Raw genomic sequence first — 17,499 nt, forward strand, 5'->3', positions numbered from 1 at the left:
TGATTACATCACTGTCTTCAGAGATCAAGACCTCCTTTGATGTTAGCTATCTCATATATTTAATTTATTTGGCTTACTATTTCTCATTCCTTTTCTGCACTCTATGTTACATTGTTTGCCCTGGGAAAGAACAGTCTATGATTCTCTGAGGGAAAACTGTATTTAAAAAAAGATGCTGGGGAATGATATAAAGACATCTAAACTGTGAGAGCAAGCAGGGAAACTGGAAGATTTTGTGTTGGATTTTGCACAACAAAATGAAAAGGCATCCTGAAAAATGAAAAATTATTCAAAAGCACTCAGCATTAGCTTGACTGATGAGTACAGGTTGGACTCTTACTGGGGTTGTAAAAATGCAGAATTCTGAACATAGTTCCCTTTGTGTCCTTCTATTTCTATGAATATATTAATGAGGTCACCATACATGCTTTGGAGACACTGCCTAGTGCTTGGATATATTAGCAATTCTTATTTGGACAATTTTTTAAAAAATTTCTCATCTCCATTCTGTCATGCTTCTTTTCTCTCTGTCTATGCCCTTTTCAAAGTACCATTATTTTAAATGTGATTTTGTATACATGTAGAGTATTGGACTTAAATATGAGACATGGATTTTAAAAAGTAATTTTCCTCTATCCTGAATCTTAGAAGTTCTATATATGTTGCTGAATACCTGGCTGTGACAGGCACACCTCCAGGGAGATACCTGGCTGATCAACCTTATTACTACCCTGATCATGTATTAGTCAAGAGTAGGTTTTATAGTGTAAGTCAGTTAAGCTGAGTGCTTTTGAATAATTTTTCAGGATGACTTTTCATTTTGTTGTGCTAAATCCAACACAAAACCTTCCAGTTTCTCTGCTTGCCTTTCTTTTCTTATTGGTTCTATGTCCCTAATCTTCCAAGATCAGGAAAAAAAAATCATTCACAGGCCTACTCTGAGCATCCTTATTTTCTTTGCTGAGCCAGCATGAATGCCTTAGAACCTTCTCCATTACTGAAAAATACCCAGACTTGTCTGAAAATTACTAATTTTGGGACACTATTTAAGGGGTTAAGGGAATGGGAGCACTCTAACTTCCAGAGGCCTTGTGTTCCCATCCTTGGTCACTAGAGATGAACCTAACGTGTTTTCTGGTGGAAAGTAGGGCTTAAGATTTCTTCCTTTCCTATAGAGGAACCTGTTTCCCTTCAGTGTTTTGAGTTCAGCTGAGTATAATTTAATTTCTCCTATATTGTGTATTCCACTGTAACAGCCAACTTGTTAAAACTTCAGAGAATGGAAGAATAAGGTTTAAACATTTAATATTGTACAGTAAAGTAACTCACATCTCAGCCCTTGGGCCACTTGGATACTGCATTAATCTAATTCCCCTCTTAAATAGAATGGGAGTGTTGGGTCTGCCTTCTGATATCCAGAAAGATACTTCATAGTAAGTCAAACTACCATTCTTGATCAGTGCATTCTCCCACCCTATCAGTTCATACTGGAATAGGAAATCTGTATCCTCTGGTTTCCTGTTGTAAAAGGCAATCAGACCATAGAGGGAATAGGGAATGACCTTGAAGGACAGGAGGAAGAACCTCTACCAAGGAAACAGTCAGTTAAGGGGCGCTTGAGCCCAGACCAAGAAAATAACTTGAGAAAATATCTCAGACAAACCCCAGACAAGATAAAGGGGCGGTGTAATGGTTGCCTAAACCCAAATACTCAGTCTCACAAGCTCGGGCTTAAAGATAACTGATTTATTAAAAGAATAGTGTGCAAATACAGAGAAAGCTGAGAATGAGCAAAAGCGCGCCAAATACAAACTTAAAAGCCTTGCTTGTGGGCAGGTCCCGCCCCATCGCCCGTCAGGACGCTCCCCCTCCCAGGTGCTGAATGCCGTTAGACGCGCCTGGGAACGTAACCTTGAACAGGAGCGCAAACCCAAACATGCATTCCAAGCCCTCAAAACAAGGGAGTGTAACAGAATGGAAAAACCCCGGGTGAAGGGATACAGAACAGAGAATGACATGTGAAACGTTACAATGTTAACCAGACATTAGAATGAGAACATGACATATTGCCCCCCCAAAAGAAATCAGGGAGCCGGTTTGTCAGGATAGGCAGAGTGAAATTGGGCTACGAGACGAGGAGAATGCACGTCCGGAGCAGCAACCCATTCAGGATGAGGGAAATGTTTCCAGCGGACGAGGTATTGTAGAGTAGAGCGCTGGCGTCTGGAATCGAGAATAGATGCCACCTCGAAGTGCTGCTGGTTGTCTATCATGAGGGGAGGTGGAGGAGTGGGTTGCGGATGCCAACGGTCCGATGACAGGCAGGGTTTGAGTAAGCTACAATGGAAAACAGGATGTAAACGTTTAAGGTTGTGAGGTAAATCAAGTTTAAACGTAACAGGGTTGAGCTGAGCAACAATTGGAAAAGGACCGACAAATTTAGGACCAAGTTTTTTAGAGGGTTGTGGGGACTTGATAAATTTAGTTGATAAGTAAACTTTATCCCCGACTGCAAAGGATGGGTCTGGGGAACGCTTGGCATCAGCATGGCGTTTATAGGTAGCTTGGGCATGGTGGAGAGCGAGTAGAATATTAGACCACGAGTCTTTGAGAGAGTCTGCCCAGCCAGCGAGGGTGGCTGGGAGTGGTTGAGGATGAGGAAGTTCAGGAATAGGAACAAATTCACGTCCAAAAACTGTTTTAAAGGGAACTTGACCAGTGGTTTGATGAATGGAATTGTTGTAAGCGACCTCAGCAAATGGGAGTAGATCGACCCAGTTGTCTTGTTGGTAGTTAACAAAAGCTCTGAGGTATTGTTCTAATGTAGAATTAACCGCCTCTGTAGATCCGTCCGTTTCCGGATGCCAAGCAGTAGAAAGTGATTGTTTCGTACCCAAAAGTTTTAAAAATGCCCGCCAAAATTGTGACGTAAATTGTGTGCCTCTGTCACTCACCAAACGGGCGGGGATACCGTGGAGGCGGTACACGTGGATGAGGAAGAGGCGTGCCAGCTGTTGTGCTGTGGGGATAGAAGCGCATGGGATAAAGTGGGCTTGTTTGGAGAAAAAGTCTTTGACGACCCAAATGACAGTTTTTCGTTGACTAGGGGGTAGATCAACGATAAAATCCATGGAGATATCTTGCCAAGGGACAGACGGAGTGGCCACGGGTTGAAGGAGACCCTGGGGCTTGCCCGGTTTGCGCTTTATCGCCGCACATACAGGGCACGCAGTAACATATTCCTTTAAGTCTTTGAGTAAAGTGGGCCACCAGAATTGGCGGCGAACGAGGTGCAAAGTTTTCACGTAGCCGAAATGCCCCGCTAGTTTGTCATCGTGGCAGCGCTGGAGTATGGTTTTTCGCATTGCTTCGGGTACATAGAGACGATCGTTGCGCCAGGCAAGATCATCGGTGAAAGTTAACATGTGTCTGTTGGCTTGTAACCAAGTATCTGTTTTAAGGTGGGAGAGCAACTGTTGTTGCAAATCGGAGGGAATTGACAAGGGAGGCGAGCCGCTGGGAGGCTGAGCGGCTGGAGGCGTAGTCGATTGTGCTCGGGTCTGGCTGCGAGTCACCGCTGCCAGACTTAATTGTTTGTCGGTCCAGACGGTGCCTTGGACCGTTGGCCCTGGGCCAGCATCTTGGGGTCTGCGCGAGAGTGCATCAGCCAAAAAGTTTTTCTTGCCTGGTATAAATTTAAGAGTGAAGTCAAAGCGGCTGAAGAACTCAGCCCAGCGCAGCTGTTTCGGACTGAGTTTTCGGCTGGTGCTTAGAGCTTCCAGGTTTTTATGGTCAGTCCAGACCTCAAAAGGGTTGGAAGTACCTTCCAATAGGTGTCGCCATGTCTCTAAAGCCGTTTTTACAGCAAAAGCCTCCTTTTCCCAAACGTGCCATCGTCTCTCTGTTTCAGTGAATTTGCGAGAGAGGTAGGCACAGGGTTTTAAATCGCCAGATTGGTCAGATTGTAACAAAATTGCGCCTATGGAAAAATCAGAAGCATCGACTTGTACCACGAAGGGTTTAGAGGGGTTTGGATGCTGTAAAATTGGTTCTGTGGTAAAAAGTTGTTTGAGCGTTTCAAACGCTTGCTGACAGGCTGGAGTCCATTTAAGGAGCGCGCCTGGGTTCTTCGAACGTCGCGTATCCCCCTGTCCTTTGGTTTTTAACAGTTCCGTAAGGGGGAGGGCGATTTCTGCAAAATTTTGGGCGAATGCCCGATAGAAATTAGAGAATCCAAGGAAACTTTGTAATTGTCTCCTGGTACGAGGAGGCTCCCATGCCACAATAGCGTCTACTTTTGCAGGGTCCATTTCAATGCCCTGAGCTGAAATTCGGTAACCTAGGTAATCAATTTGCGACTGATGAAACGCACATTTTGACAGTTTTGCGTACAACTCTGCTTTTTTCAATTTAGCCAATACTTGACGCACCAAGTGGATATGTTCTGACATGGTTTCAGTATAAATCAATACATCATCCAAATATACCAGTACCCCTTTAAATAGGTGGTCATGCAAGACCTCATTGATTAACTGCATAAAAACCCCGGGTGCCCCAGATAAACCAAAAGGTAAGACCTTATATTGGAAAGCCCCAAGAGGACAGTTAAATGCTGTTTTCCACTCATCCCCTTTCCTTATGCGAATGCGAAAATAAGCTTCTCTCAAATCCAGTTTTGAGAAGATTTTGCCTCTGGCCAGATGTGATAACATATCTTTGATCAGGGGCAAAGGATATTTATTTAATATTGAGACCGCATTGAGCCCGCGGAAATCGGTACAGAGTCTTAATGACCCATCCTTTTTTGGCCGAAATAGGACAGGAGCTCCTACCGGGGAATTTGCCGGCTCAATGAAACCCCTAGCCAGGTTTTTGTCAATGAACTCCCTTAGCGTGGTAAGCTCTTTGGGAGACATGGGGTATATTTTTGGGTGAGGCAATTTTACATTTGGTAAAAACTCAATGGCACAGTCCGTTTTTCGGTGGGGTGGCAAGCGATCCGCTTCTTTTTCCCCAAATACTTCAGCAAAATCCTGATACTGATTGGGTAGTCCTTCAAGAGGGTGAAGCGTTTGCACAGTAGTATACGCTACCCCTCCACCCTCCATGTCCTCCAGTAAGTCCTTTTCGGGTACTTTGTAAAATCCATCTGCAAACGTTACAGTTCTATGGAGCCAGTTGATAAAAGGGTTTTGTTGCACAAACCAAGGCATTCCCAGGATTACCAGAGGGCCCCCCACTGGAGCTACCACAAATGGCAGCTTTTCTTGATGGGAGCCCATCTGCAAAGCGACCAGTCCCGTGGAAAGATTGACTGCTTTCCCTCCCGCCATAGTTCCATCCAATTGGGTGAAAATCATGGGTCTTGCCAAAGGGAACGTGGGCAGTTCGAGAGCTGCTACCACGTCAGGGTGCATTAGGGAACGGGAGCAACCCGAGTCTAGCATGGCCCACACTTCCACAGTTTTGGTTTTTGAGCTCAGTTTAACTTTAACAGTCAGTGTGGGGAAGTTTCCACTCACCGAATCATGGTTACGCCCGGTTTCTTCCACCTGCCCTAGGGCGCCCTTCAGGGCAGGTGGTAGGCTTTTCCCGCCGGCTGCTCGAATTGCAACTCTTCCTCCTCTTCTCCGAAGGGTAGGTCGGGGGGGTCCAGTTCTGCGAGGGCCGCCTTCAGTTTTCGCGGTGGAGCAGGAGCAGGCGTCTTTACCGTGGGTTTCGTCTGTCGTTCCTCAGGACGGCGTCTCGGGCACGACGTGGCTCGATGCCCGTCTTTCCCACATCTGAGGCACTGACCCTTGGAGAACCGTTGCTCCCTCTCCTCTTCCCAGGTTTTCGGTTTGGGTCGGCTGGCAAGGCCAGATGTGCGCGCTCCTCTAGCAAGACGTGTTTGTCTAAGCTCTTTGGTATGGGCGTAGGTTCGTAGGGCATTTTCTGCGCTTCCCGCCAACTGAATCCACCCATATAGCGTTTTGGGATCGTCTCTGCCTAGCGCCCATCGAAGGATTTCGGGTTCTAGCCCCTGCTTGAACAATTCGATGATTGTTGGCTCAGACCAGTCTTCCACTTTTCCTGCTAAAGCTTTAAACTCCAACGCATATTTAGCAACTGAGAGGGACCCTTGGTAGAGTTTGCGCAGGTCATTTTTGGCCGTTTCTTGAGCTAGGGGGTCTTCGAAATGCTCCTTGAGTGCCCACAAAAATTCATCGAAGTCCTCTAACTCAGTTGCCTCAGCTTGGCATAGTTGCACATACCAATCCGCTGCCCTTCCTCTCAGCTTGTTGGCAATGAAATTGACCTTGCCATGTTCAGACTGAAAGTTCCGACCCCAATCTTCTATATAATGCTTGGCATTCGTAATAAAGAAGGAGAGTGTTGCGGGATCCCCATCAAACTTCACTCCAAATGGTGGGAAGGTTCTTACCGGCTCAGCTGGCTGTGGCGGTGCCGCGAATGACAGCGTACGCCGAGCCCCCACAGGTGGTCGATCCCTAGGAGGTCTTGCCTCTCGCTCTCCCCTTTGATGGGCTGATCGAGTCTTACTTCTCCCCCGGGTCGACAGGGTGCTGTGCCTGGGGTACTGTGACGGCTCTTCCTCCCAATCCTCCGGGGTGGGCTCTGCCTCTCTGGGCTGATCCTCTCTGGGTAGATCCTTGAGGATCGTCACTATTAAATCCATTTTATCTTCCAATGCCCTCATACGGGCCGGAGTGACCGGCTCCTCCGGGGGTTGGTTGGTTATCACCACCTTCGGTGACAAGGGGACTTCGTGCTCCCAGGACAATTGGGGAGACCCCCTCCCCGTGGTTCTTTCCATAACAGATCTCTGTTCACTCCTGAGACTCTCCTGTATGGATGTCAGCAGCTCGTCCAATTGGGTATCTCGCAACTCCCGACGTGCTGCTCTTTGCGCTCTCGAGGTTAGCGCTGGCCGGCTTTTGGCCACCTCCCGCTCCTCTTCGCCTCCCTCACTTACGCGAAGTTGAGGTTCGGTCATCGCTGGCGTTCCCTCTTATCCAAGGATTGGATGGGGCCAGCGGAAAATGGAAAAAATGATTCTCAGCTTTATGTAATGATTGCCTAAACCCAAATACTCAGTCTCACAAGCTCGGGCTTAAAGATAACTGATTTATTAAAAGAATAGTGTGCAAATACAGAGAAAGCTGAGAATGAGCAAAAGCGCGCCAAATACAAACTTAAAAGCCTTGCTTGTGGGCAGGTCCCGCCCCATCGCCCGTCAGGACGCTCCCCCTCCCAGGTGCTGAATGCCGTTAGACGCGCCTGGGAACGTAACCTTGAACAGGAGCGCAAACCCAAACATGCATTCCAAGCCCTCAAAACAAGGGAGTGTAACAGAATGGAAAAACCCCGGGTGAAGGGATACAGAACAGAGAATGACATGTGAAACGTTACAATGTTAACCAGACATTAGAATGAGAACATGACAGGCGGGGGGGGCGGGGAATTGAGACTTACAAGATTGATATCGACCCTACAATGTAGAACAGACTTAGAAACCAATGCCATATAGGTCAGAACTATTTTTATTGTAACGACTATAACAACAGAATCTTGCAAGTCTGAATGTGCTTCTCCCCACCACAAACTTTTTCTTTGTGTAAACCAGGGAGGGTCTTGAGATGTTTTCTCAAGTTATTTTCTTGGCCCAGGCTCATGTGTTGCTATTTTTGTTTACTCATTTAAAAGAAACACCCACTACTGTTTGGGAGAAGCTTCAGAAGTTATATGCAGAAACAAGATAATGCCTTAAATATATGAAATGTAATTATTGGTGAGGGGAATGAAACAAGTATGTTGAATGCAGATGAACAGAAGATTTGGGCTGAATTGGACAAACACTTGTTAATGCTAATTATCAAACTTATTCTGAGATAGTGAAGGTAACAAAGAATAATTTTTCACTAAGATTGTATTCTTCACAGTTTTGTCCTACAGAGATTTTTCAGGTGATCTGAAAAATTATTTTTATAGGCTAATTAAAGGGGAAAAAGCCTGACTGAACTCTTGATTGCCTGTTGGGACAAGTTTGCTATGGATAAGGTTGCTCAGAGTGCCATGCTCTGGACTTCATGACTGATGCAAGCCATTATTTGGTTGAAAAGGTTGTGAAGCAGCTACATGAGCCTAATAAATGATGTGACTGCTTTAACAGTTCAAAGAGAGATGCTTCATATATGTTCCCAAGGCACTTGTCTACAGCAGTTTGTACAACCATATTATCCATATTTCCCTTCAGATGGCTTGCATTCAGTTTCTTCAGCAGTCCTGTGAGGTTTTCCTTCTTAATGTACATTCATTGTCAAGTTCTATCCAATCTGGTGGATCCAAAATTATTGCACTGTGTCAGTCAGTCTCAGCCTGACCTACCTCATAGGTTACTCTTGTGAGAATAAAATTAGAAGAGAACTTCATATAAACAGCCTTGAACTGTTAGAGAAAGGTGGGATTTAAATACTAATAGTAATAATTAAGTAATAACAGATGTCATCCCTTTTTATATACAGGGCTTGTCCCAAATTATTCTGTAGTATCTAACAAAGATAAACCCTTCATTCACATACTGGCTTACTGAGTTCCTTTAACTTGTATTAGTTGATCTGGCACATGGAAGTGGTAGCATTTCAGAGAATATAGTCTTGGAGGCCCTGGCTTCCAATGTCCAACTTAGCAACTTAATTTGCCCTTCCAGAGTTTCATTATTAGACTTTTTTCACATCCATGATGCTGGTGTGCCATCTGATTTCTCCTACTGCCCCACCCCATGTGTGCTAGCTGTAGTAAATGTGGGGAAATTCTATGTCATGAGATCCAGAACCAGAAAGATTAAAAAGGCAACTTAGTAGATCTGTCCATCTAGATAATTGGCAGAGACAATTGAATCCCAGAAAATCAGAGGCCAAGAGGCCAATCAAGAGAGTGAGTATCCCCTCTGGGCTTTAAAAATGGGGAAGGCAACCTCCGTTTTGTCTTTGCTTTTGTCTTATGTGTTTTTTTCTTTAAGGTTGGCTGAAGGCTAGGTAAGAGCAAAGCCCCCAACCAGCAGTAACCAAACTGGTACTTAGTGAATTGGGACAGCAAGCTAGCATCAGTGAAGCTAGTTGTGGTATAGATCCTGTTCTTGTGAGAAGCAGGTGGGGGAGGAAGAATTCAGTTTATGTCCAACTTAGCAACTTAATTTACCCCTGACCAGCATTGAAGATGCCTTCCTGAACTCCATGTGATTTTTGCTCATTTGGTTTGAGAGCTCTGTAGGCCTTGACAATTCTGTTTTATGAGTTCTGGATTATGTGAATCTGTTTTAGAGCATGTTCATTTGTGTGAGATCCAGGGACTGAGGGAGCAGCTAGTCTCTAAACTGATAGAAACTGAGCTCATTCCTTTCAGAAAGTACTGTAACTGTCTGTTCCTACTCCCTTTTTTATTTCAAAGTTTCTTCTAAGTCTTGAACCTAGATATAATAAAGATTTAGAATTCTTAATGAACCAGTGGGGCTTATTCTGGGAAAGGAATCTAACGTTTGGCACACATCTCCCTGATGGGTTATGCTACTAAAGGAAGAGGGTTATCACTTGCATCATTCCTGGTAAACCAGCAATAGAAGGTATTTTCTTGGAGTAACATGGCTGGTAGCATTCATAGCTGACTGTGCCCAGGAGTTGCAGAGAGGATGTGGCAGAGTTGTGGAAGGAGGGTTTGAAGATCCATTGTGGGAATGAATGCTTTTCCAGTTAGTTGGTCCTGACTAATCCCTGATTTCCATAGATTTCAACCTTAAACTTAAGCTTTGGAAGTCCTTTCTCTTAGCTTCTGTTGACTCCCTAGAGTTTTCTGATCACAGTTTGGTACCATTTGTCACCTCCAGCCAAGAGATGCTTTCCTCTGTCTTACCACAGACTCCAGATAATAAGCTGGCCAAGTTGTGGATTATTACTAACAAGTCAGAGCAACAAACTGAAAACGTGATTGTGAAAAGATTCAGAAGTGTCTCTTTAAACTAGGCTGAATGGTCATCCAAATAGCAAATAGAGTCAATTTAAGTAAGTGTAAGGCGATGCATGTTGCAAAAAGTCTTGTCTGAACATACACAGTACACTGATGTGGTCTGAACTGCCTGTAACTAAGAAAAATAGCTTGAGGCCACTGCTGAATAAAGATGTTGACTCAATGGTCAGCAGCTATAAAAAAGGCAAATTCTGTGCTAAGGATCATTAGGAAAGGGATTGAATATAAAACTGCTAATTTTGTAATCTCTTTATACAAATCTATTTATCTGGAATATTGTGCAGAGTTCTGGTCATCCCATTGGAGAAAAAGATATAGCTGGGAAAAGTGCAGACGAGGCCAACTAAAAGCATTGAGGCACTCAAGCACTTTATGAAAAAAGACTAGAACTTTGGGGACTCATGCATAAAATAATGCATGGCATGGAGAAAATGGTTAGGGGGAAAATTTCTCTCTCAAAACATTGGAACCAGGGATCCTCTGCTGAAGCTAACTGGAAGGAGATTTAGAACGTACAAAAGAAGTGACTTCTTCACAGAGTGCATAACCAAGCTGTGGGATTCATTACCACAAGATGTAGTAACAGGCATTAATTTCAGTGGCTTTAAAAGGGTCTGTCAAAGGCTATTAATCTTGAGTATTCATTGCTATTAAGGATGTGAGAAGCTCACTGATTCAGGATGTGCAAAATTCACTGAGGCAGGAGTAGAACTTTCTGTTTCCTTTTGAGCCATGAACCTTTCCCAGACTTACATCATTCTGGGAAAACTGGAAGCAGTTTGTGGTGTTCTTGAGATGGTCCAGCCCTGAAATAGGCTTGTTTCATCCAGAATGTTGCAGGAACTTGATGACTCTAGGTGAAGTAGATGTTGTGGACGACACTGCATAGCATTTTTTTTTCTGTTCTGTTCCGTCCCATCCACTCTTTCATGTAATGGGAGTTGTCATAAATTCAGGATAGTATTTTTATATATAAATATGGTAATACCTTACTTGTCTGAAGTAGGTCCTCAAGTGAAATTTATGCACTATTTGTTCATCTTGTTATAACACCACTATTTCACTTTTTGTCTGACTGTTATATACCTACCGTGATAAATAGTTAAATGTAGTATTTTATTTTTAAAAAACTGTAACTATTTAGATTTTATATATTATAATGTTTCCTAGATATATGGGCTATTGGCTGTATATTTGCTGAGCTATTGACTTCAGAACCTATATTTCACTGTCGTCAGGAAGACATCAAAACAAGCAATCCTTTTCATCATGATCAGCTTGATCGCATATTTAGTGTCATGGGATTTCCTGCAGGTAATTCAGTGTCCCTTAAAGTCTTATAATAAATCTTTGATCTGGATTGTTTTCAATAAATTGATTTTTCCTCATATGCATGTATTCCATTCAATTTCATTATGGTGTTTGGCCAGCAAATTCATATGCATATAGATAGCCTGTGTACAGTATCTTTTTTTGTGTTTTTTAATACCTTCCAAATTTCTTACTTTACAAAGATAAAGACTGGGAAGACATTAGGAAAATGCCAGAATATCCTACACTTCAAAAAGACTTTAGACGAACAACGTAAGTTATATATTTCTGACCATTATGTTTTAAATATATAATTATTGGTATTTTATTATCTTTATTTGGGAATGAAGTTTGGTACTATAAGGAAGCATGATACAGACCTGGGCATAAAGTTTCACCCTTCTGTACCTTTCTCTTCATGAAAGAATCATGGTTGGTAACAGATTCTTCCTCCCCCCCCCCTTTTTTTTTTTATCAATTTTGGAAACAGATTTGTCAAACTTAAATGGAAAAAACAGGATAAATTCAGCATGGCCCAGAAACATATTTGATTTGGACAGTATGTAAAATTTCCCTCACAGAAAGAGGGAGTATGTCATATTGAGACTTTCGCTACAGCACATAACACTAAATCATGAGTTATATCTGAATATGGCTACAGGTATTCCTCACTTACCAACTGCAATTGAGACTGGCAACTCTGATGCTAAGCAATACAGTTGTAAAGTGAAACATCACATGACCAAGCCCAACTTATGATGTCAGTTCTGGCTGTGGCCATTAAGCAAACCACCACAGTTGTTAAGCACAATGTCACGTGCCTGTGACTTTCAACTTTCTGCTGACTTCCCCATTGACTTCGCTTGTTGAAAGTTGGCTTTGAAGATTTCAAATTGTGATCACCTGATTGCAGGGATGCTGCAGTGGCTGCAAGTTCAAGGACCTGTTGTAAATCTCCTTTTTCAGTGCTGTCATAATTTCAAATGGTTGCTGAGCCAGTTTGGTCTAGTGGTTAAGGCAATGGGCTAGAAACCAGGAGACTGAGAGTTCTAGTTCCGCCTTAGGCATGAAAGCTGGCTGGGTGACTTTGGGCCAGTCAGTCTCTCTCAGCCCAACTCACCTCACAGGGTTGTTGTTGTGGGGAAAAGAGGAGGAGGAAGGAGAATTAGGTACAGTATGTTCCCTGCCTTGAGTTATTTATAAAAATAATAAAGGCGGGATAGAAAATTAATTAATTAATAAAATCAGTAAGCAAGGACTACCTATATTTTTAAATTCCTTCCTGAGACTTAAAATACAAGTGCTTTCCATGACCCATTTGGATGATTATCATTTGTTATACAAGTTGCCCTTCAGCTGCTTTAGAAGAAACGGGCAACCTTGTGTTGTGTGGGATCAACCTTTTTTTCCTGGAATTTGAGGTTCACCAGCTGAAGCCCAGGTGCAAAATAGTAGCTTATTAAGGCAGATACATGCTGTTAAGTATCTGGGTCCCTCTGAATAAATGATCAACCAAGGGATTTGTGATCAGTATCAAAACCAAGCTCAGAAGTCTACTTTAAAGATTATTACCTTTAAAGGCTCTTTTTTCAGTAATCTAGTTTAATGGATAATTGCTTTTTAGTTGCTGTTTTTAGGAGTTGGGAGTCAGGTCCTAACAGGAACAGTAGCCCTAACAGGGACAGTAAATTATGTCAGTTTTGAAGGAGTTGCATAAGATGCCTGTTTGTTTCCAGACTCAGTTCAAGATGTAGGCAACTTGTGCCCTTCACACAAGTTGTTCAGTTTCAATTCCCATCATCATTAACACTTTAAGAACCACAGATTCCCATTATTAGGCTATGTGCCTGGCAAATAAAATCTTCATTGGAGGCCCTTCTCCAGATATTCTACTGCTGCTTGGAATTTGGGATGATGAATAGAACAAGGGTTCAAATTATCACATTTCATTCCTGACCATGGGCAAATGATAAATCCTATTATCTTATGTGATACTGCCATATCTGGGCTCTAAAATCTGCATTGCTTTTTGTATCTCCTTGCTGCTGTTCTGGTGGAGTTTTGCAACGCACATATGGTGGTCCAAATCTTACCTTACTTTTCTTGAGCGTTCAAGAGGATTTGATCTACATTTTTAGAATATTTGCTTCCTATTTTAATTTTTATTTCTGGTTTCATTAACTTTGGTGAGGGGGGAAGAGCCATGTTACTCAGTGCACACAACGTAGACATGGAATCTAATAGCACCTTCAAGACTAATTTATTGGAGCATTGGCTTTCCTGCATGATAGCTCACTCCCACAGATCCATAGTGTGGGCTTGTACTCTGTGCATCTGATGATGTGAGCTGCTATTCACAAAAGCTTATGTCCCAGTAAAGTTGATTAGTCTTGAAGGTGCTATTAGACTCCATATCTATTTTATTATCTTTGCTTCTGTTGCCTGTTGCTTTTATGCTTTCATTAATTATGTTTTCACATTAGTTTTATTAATCATTTCAGATTTTGTAAAAAAAGACTACCATTAAAGTATGTATGTATGTGTGTGTGTGTATAATTTTATTTTTTTCCCACCTTGATTATTTTTTATAAATAACTCAAGGCAGTGAACACACTTAATATTTCTTCCTCCTTCTATTTTCCCGACAACAACAGCCCTGTGAGGTGAGTTTGGCTGAGAGAGAGTGACATATACATGCAGACACATATTATGACACATTAGGGAAACCTAGATTAGTGTATCTTTATAACTGCTTTAATCTATTCACAGTAGAGCCTATTTCAACATTAGTTTTATCTATTCAGATAAAACAGGATTGGCACCTGTATATTAATAAAAACTGCCACTACTATCTGTATGTGGTCCGTTGTATGGACCAGTAAATAAAAGCTTGCAAAGTGTAATTAACATATAGTAAAACTTTTCTTTATTTTTGATGCTGCATTATTCCTTTGATTTCGTTGTTCGTTTCTTTTTCTAGATACGCCAACAGTAGCCTAATCAAATACATGGAAAAACATAAAGTCAAGCCTGATAGCAAAGTATTCCTTTTGGTAAGTGACATGGTAGTTTTATCTTTTTCTCTTTAGTAAGTTAGTTACACTAATACTAACAGTATTAATGTACAACTACAATAGCTGTAGAAGAAATGCTTTGTTGCTGCTGAGGTCATCTTTTGTTTTGTACAGTTAATAGCACAATCCTTTACATTTCTACGCAGAAGTAAGCCCCATTTATTTCAGTGAGGCTTACTCTCAGGAAAGGATATATAAGATGTCAACCTTAACCTCATATTCTGGCAGAAAATGAGGTTAAAAATGTACAGATATTCTGTAAATTATAATGCATCAAAGAATCTAAATTCTTTCTAGTGGCCAGCTCTTTTGATGTTTTTAATATTATTAAAAGCTTTACCAAAGCTGGCATTAATAATTCATATATTATTAACTAATGTGTTAGGTGTATATCTCTGCTTTTTTCCAGGAATTGGCATGTCTAATAACCTTGCCTTCAATTTTCTCCCATGATACCAGTGTAGCATAGGCTGAGTGGAAAATACTGGCTGGGTCAGTCATCCTTGACTGAGGTTCCTTGACTGAGCCAGGCACTCCATAAAGTTGTGTGATTTATTGCCAAGTGCACTGGGTCAACTTACTTTCCATTTCTGAATATCAATTACTGTGGGAGGACAAGTCTAATAGGGGCATTATGTTGGCTCCATGTTTAGATGGAAGGGGAACCATTGTGGAATGAGGATTGGACTGGACTGGATTGGATTGGATTGGATTGGATTAGATTGCCATTTGGCCTCAGCCTGCCAGAATTGTTTTTCCTTCTTGTGCTGTGCTATGATGAATGTAAGGGAGACCTCTACATTTTACGTTTTCCTCAGAGGCTTTACTCTCTGAATTAAAAGTTACTGGTTCACATTGCACTGGGTTGTGCTGAATTTTTTATAGCTATAGTAGTAACTACTATGAACTGATGCATATTTTCTGTATATAGAATCCCATAAGTTTGTTTGCATTTGCTCTAATTTAGTATTAATGGCCCTGCATGTCAGTGGATTCTACTGATAAATTCATATAAGCTGACTTCTTTGCAGCTTCAAAAACTTCTGACTATGGATCCGACCAAAAGAATTACCTCAGAGCAAGCTTTGCAGGATCCTTACTTCCAGGAAGACCCATTGCCTACATCAGAGTATGTTTTTTTTCCTGTTCTTTGGATTCCTTCCTCTACTGTTGAACAATATAATTTACTCTCCAAATTACTCTCTAAACTTATATAAAAATAAAATATTGGCCATTAGTGTGTTTGATGTCTCTGAAATGTATATTGAATAACATAAAAGATTTGTCTTTTATAATAGAGCCACACTCAGATTTTAAATGGCATATCAGGGGCTCCATTCTCAAAGTAGTGTACATGGTAGGGACATTTATATTTAAACTGAACTGAATTTAGAAATAGAATGAACATACTCCAGTCATTTATACAGATTTCTTTCCTAGTTAAGGATTTCATTGCAATTTGCAGCTTCTGAGGCAATGCTGCAGAGGTGATAGATGCCCTGCATGACATTCTTATCAGCTTTTTCTCTGGTTTTATGCAAGTATGCTTCGATTTCTATGCTCTGTTACTGGGCATTAAATCCATTTAATTCATGAAACTTAGTTCCGATTAAACATGGATAGGATTGCTTAGTAAATAACTTGAATTTTACCCTATAGGATGAGCATACTAGATTTATTTTGCTCAGTGAGGTGACAGAGGCTTATTGATGGGCATAAATTACTTATCAAATATTATTTGCTAAATCCTTTGTAAGCAGCAGTAATGCTAAAAATGATTTTAGGAACACTTCTTGAAATAGATGCTAAATGAGACAGAAACTTCAGACAAATAATTCTTCTTATGCTGCAGTGCTTTTCAACTGATTTAAAATGAAGTTTGATGCCATGCCATATTCTCAAAAATAATTAATTATAGCCTTTCTATATAGTTTTGGCAGGATTGTAAACAAAATGGCACATACCATCTGGGTAGCAATACCTAATTATTAGTGCTTTTGGCTGATAGTTTTTGAAGGAATTGGGAAAAATCAGCACCATTTATTTATTTATTTATTATCTGCCTTTATTATTTTTATAAATAACTCAAGGCAGTGAACATACCTAATACTCCTTCCTATTTTCCCCACAAAAACAACCCTATGGGGTGAGTTGGGCTGAGGGAGAGCAACTGGCCCAAGGTCACCCAGCTGGCTTTCATGCCTAAGGCGGGACTAGAACTCTCAGTCTCCTGGTTTCTAGCCTGTTGCCTTAACCACTAGACCAAACTGGCTCATAATGAATTCATTTCATAATGAATTAAATTGTTGATTTATTGCCCATATTTTCGGATGCATATACATTGGTGCAACAAAAGCAATTGAATGGAATTCTATGTTTTGTTACTGCAAAATATTAGAAAAGTAAAATACATCTTTTGTTGAATCAGTGGTATTTAAAATATGAGAAATTGCTTTGGCTGAAAAATTGAGATAACAACAAAGGGCTTTATTGTTCTAAAATGAAGAATCAGTTATTGGCCATGTTAACAATGTTTCCCTCAATAGATTACTGTTGTCTGTACAAATGTCATTCTTGATAGAAATACTTAACATGCTCCTTGAAATTACATAGGCAAATACTGTATATATACATTCCCAAGTATTTTTTCTTACTTTTCTTTCAGCTGTTTTTTATTTCCTTGTAGATTTATTTTTCTTTTCATTTTTTTTAGTATTTGCCTTTTTATTAAATAATAAAAAATTATAGGAAAATTGGATTCAGGGAAAAGGATGTATAATAGAACTAGCAGAGACAGACCCCCCAATTTCCCTTTCTCTTAGCAAACCCTGTGATGTTCCCCAAATTGTTTTAAAGTTAAAGAAACCTGCTGAACCTTGGGAACGGTAGAGCAGGAGGCTGAGGGGAACCTGTAAAAAATGGGGTAGAGGGGGCATGTGCAGTCACCTTTCTGCTGAATTTTCAGTAATTACCTGTGCCATAGCTTCCTCCACTCACAGAGTCTTCCAAATTCAGTATAACCACCCAGAGTCCCCCTTTTTGGGGGGAGATGGGTGGCGATAGAAATGTGAATAATAAATAAATAAACAAA

At 41.3% G+C, this 17,499-nt stretch overlaps 1 protein-coding gene across 2 annotated transcripts in view; it reads left to right on the forward strand.

The window, feature by feature from the left end:
* Window positions 1-17,499, forward strand: part of CDK19 (cyclin dependent kinase 19) — a 103,440-nt gene that overhangs the window by 64,103 nt on the left and 21,838 nt on the right. For both annotated transcript variants that reach the window (XM_063311171.1, XM_063311163.1), the window contains 4 exons: window positions 11,194-11,337; window positions 11,538-11,607; window positions 14,315-14,387; window positions 15,440-15,537. In XM_063311171.1, coding sequence (XP_063167241.1) covers window positions 11,194-11,337; window positions 11,538-11,607; window positions 14,315-14,387; window positions 15,440-15,537 — 385 coding nt within the window. The remainder of the gene's footprint in view (window positions 1-11,193; window positions 11,338-11,537; window positions 11,608-14,314; window positions 14,388-15,439; window positions 15,538-17,499) is intronic.

This window comes from Candoia aspera, chromosome 1 (assembly GCF_035149785.1).
Source record: "Candoia aspera isolate rCanAsp1 chromosome 1, rCanAsp1.hap2, whole genome shotgun sequence".
Taxonomy (NCBI): Eukaryota; Metazoa; Chordata; class Lepidosauria; order Squamata; family Boidae; genus Candoia; species Candoia aspera.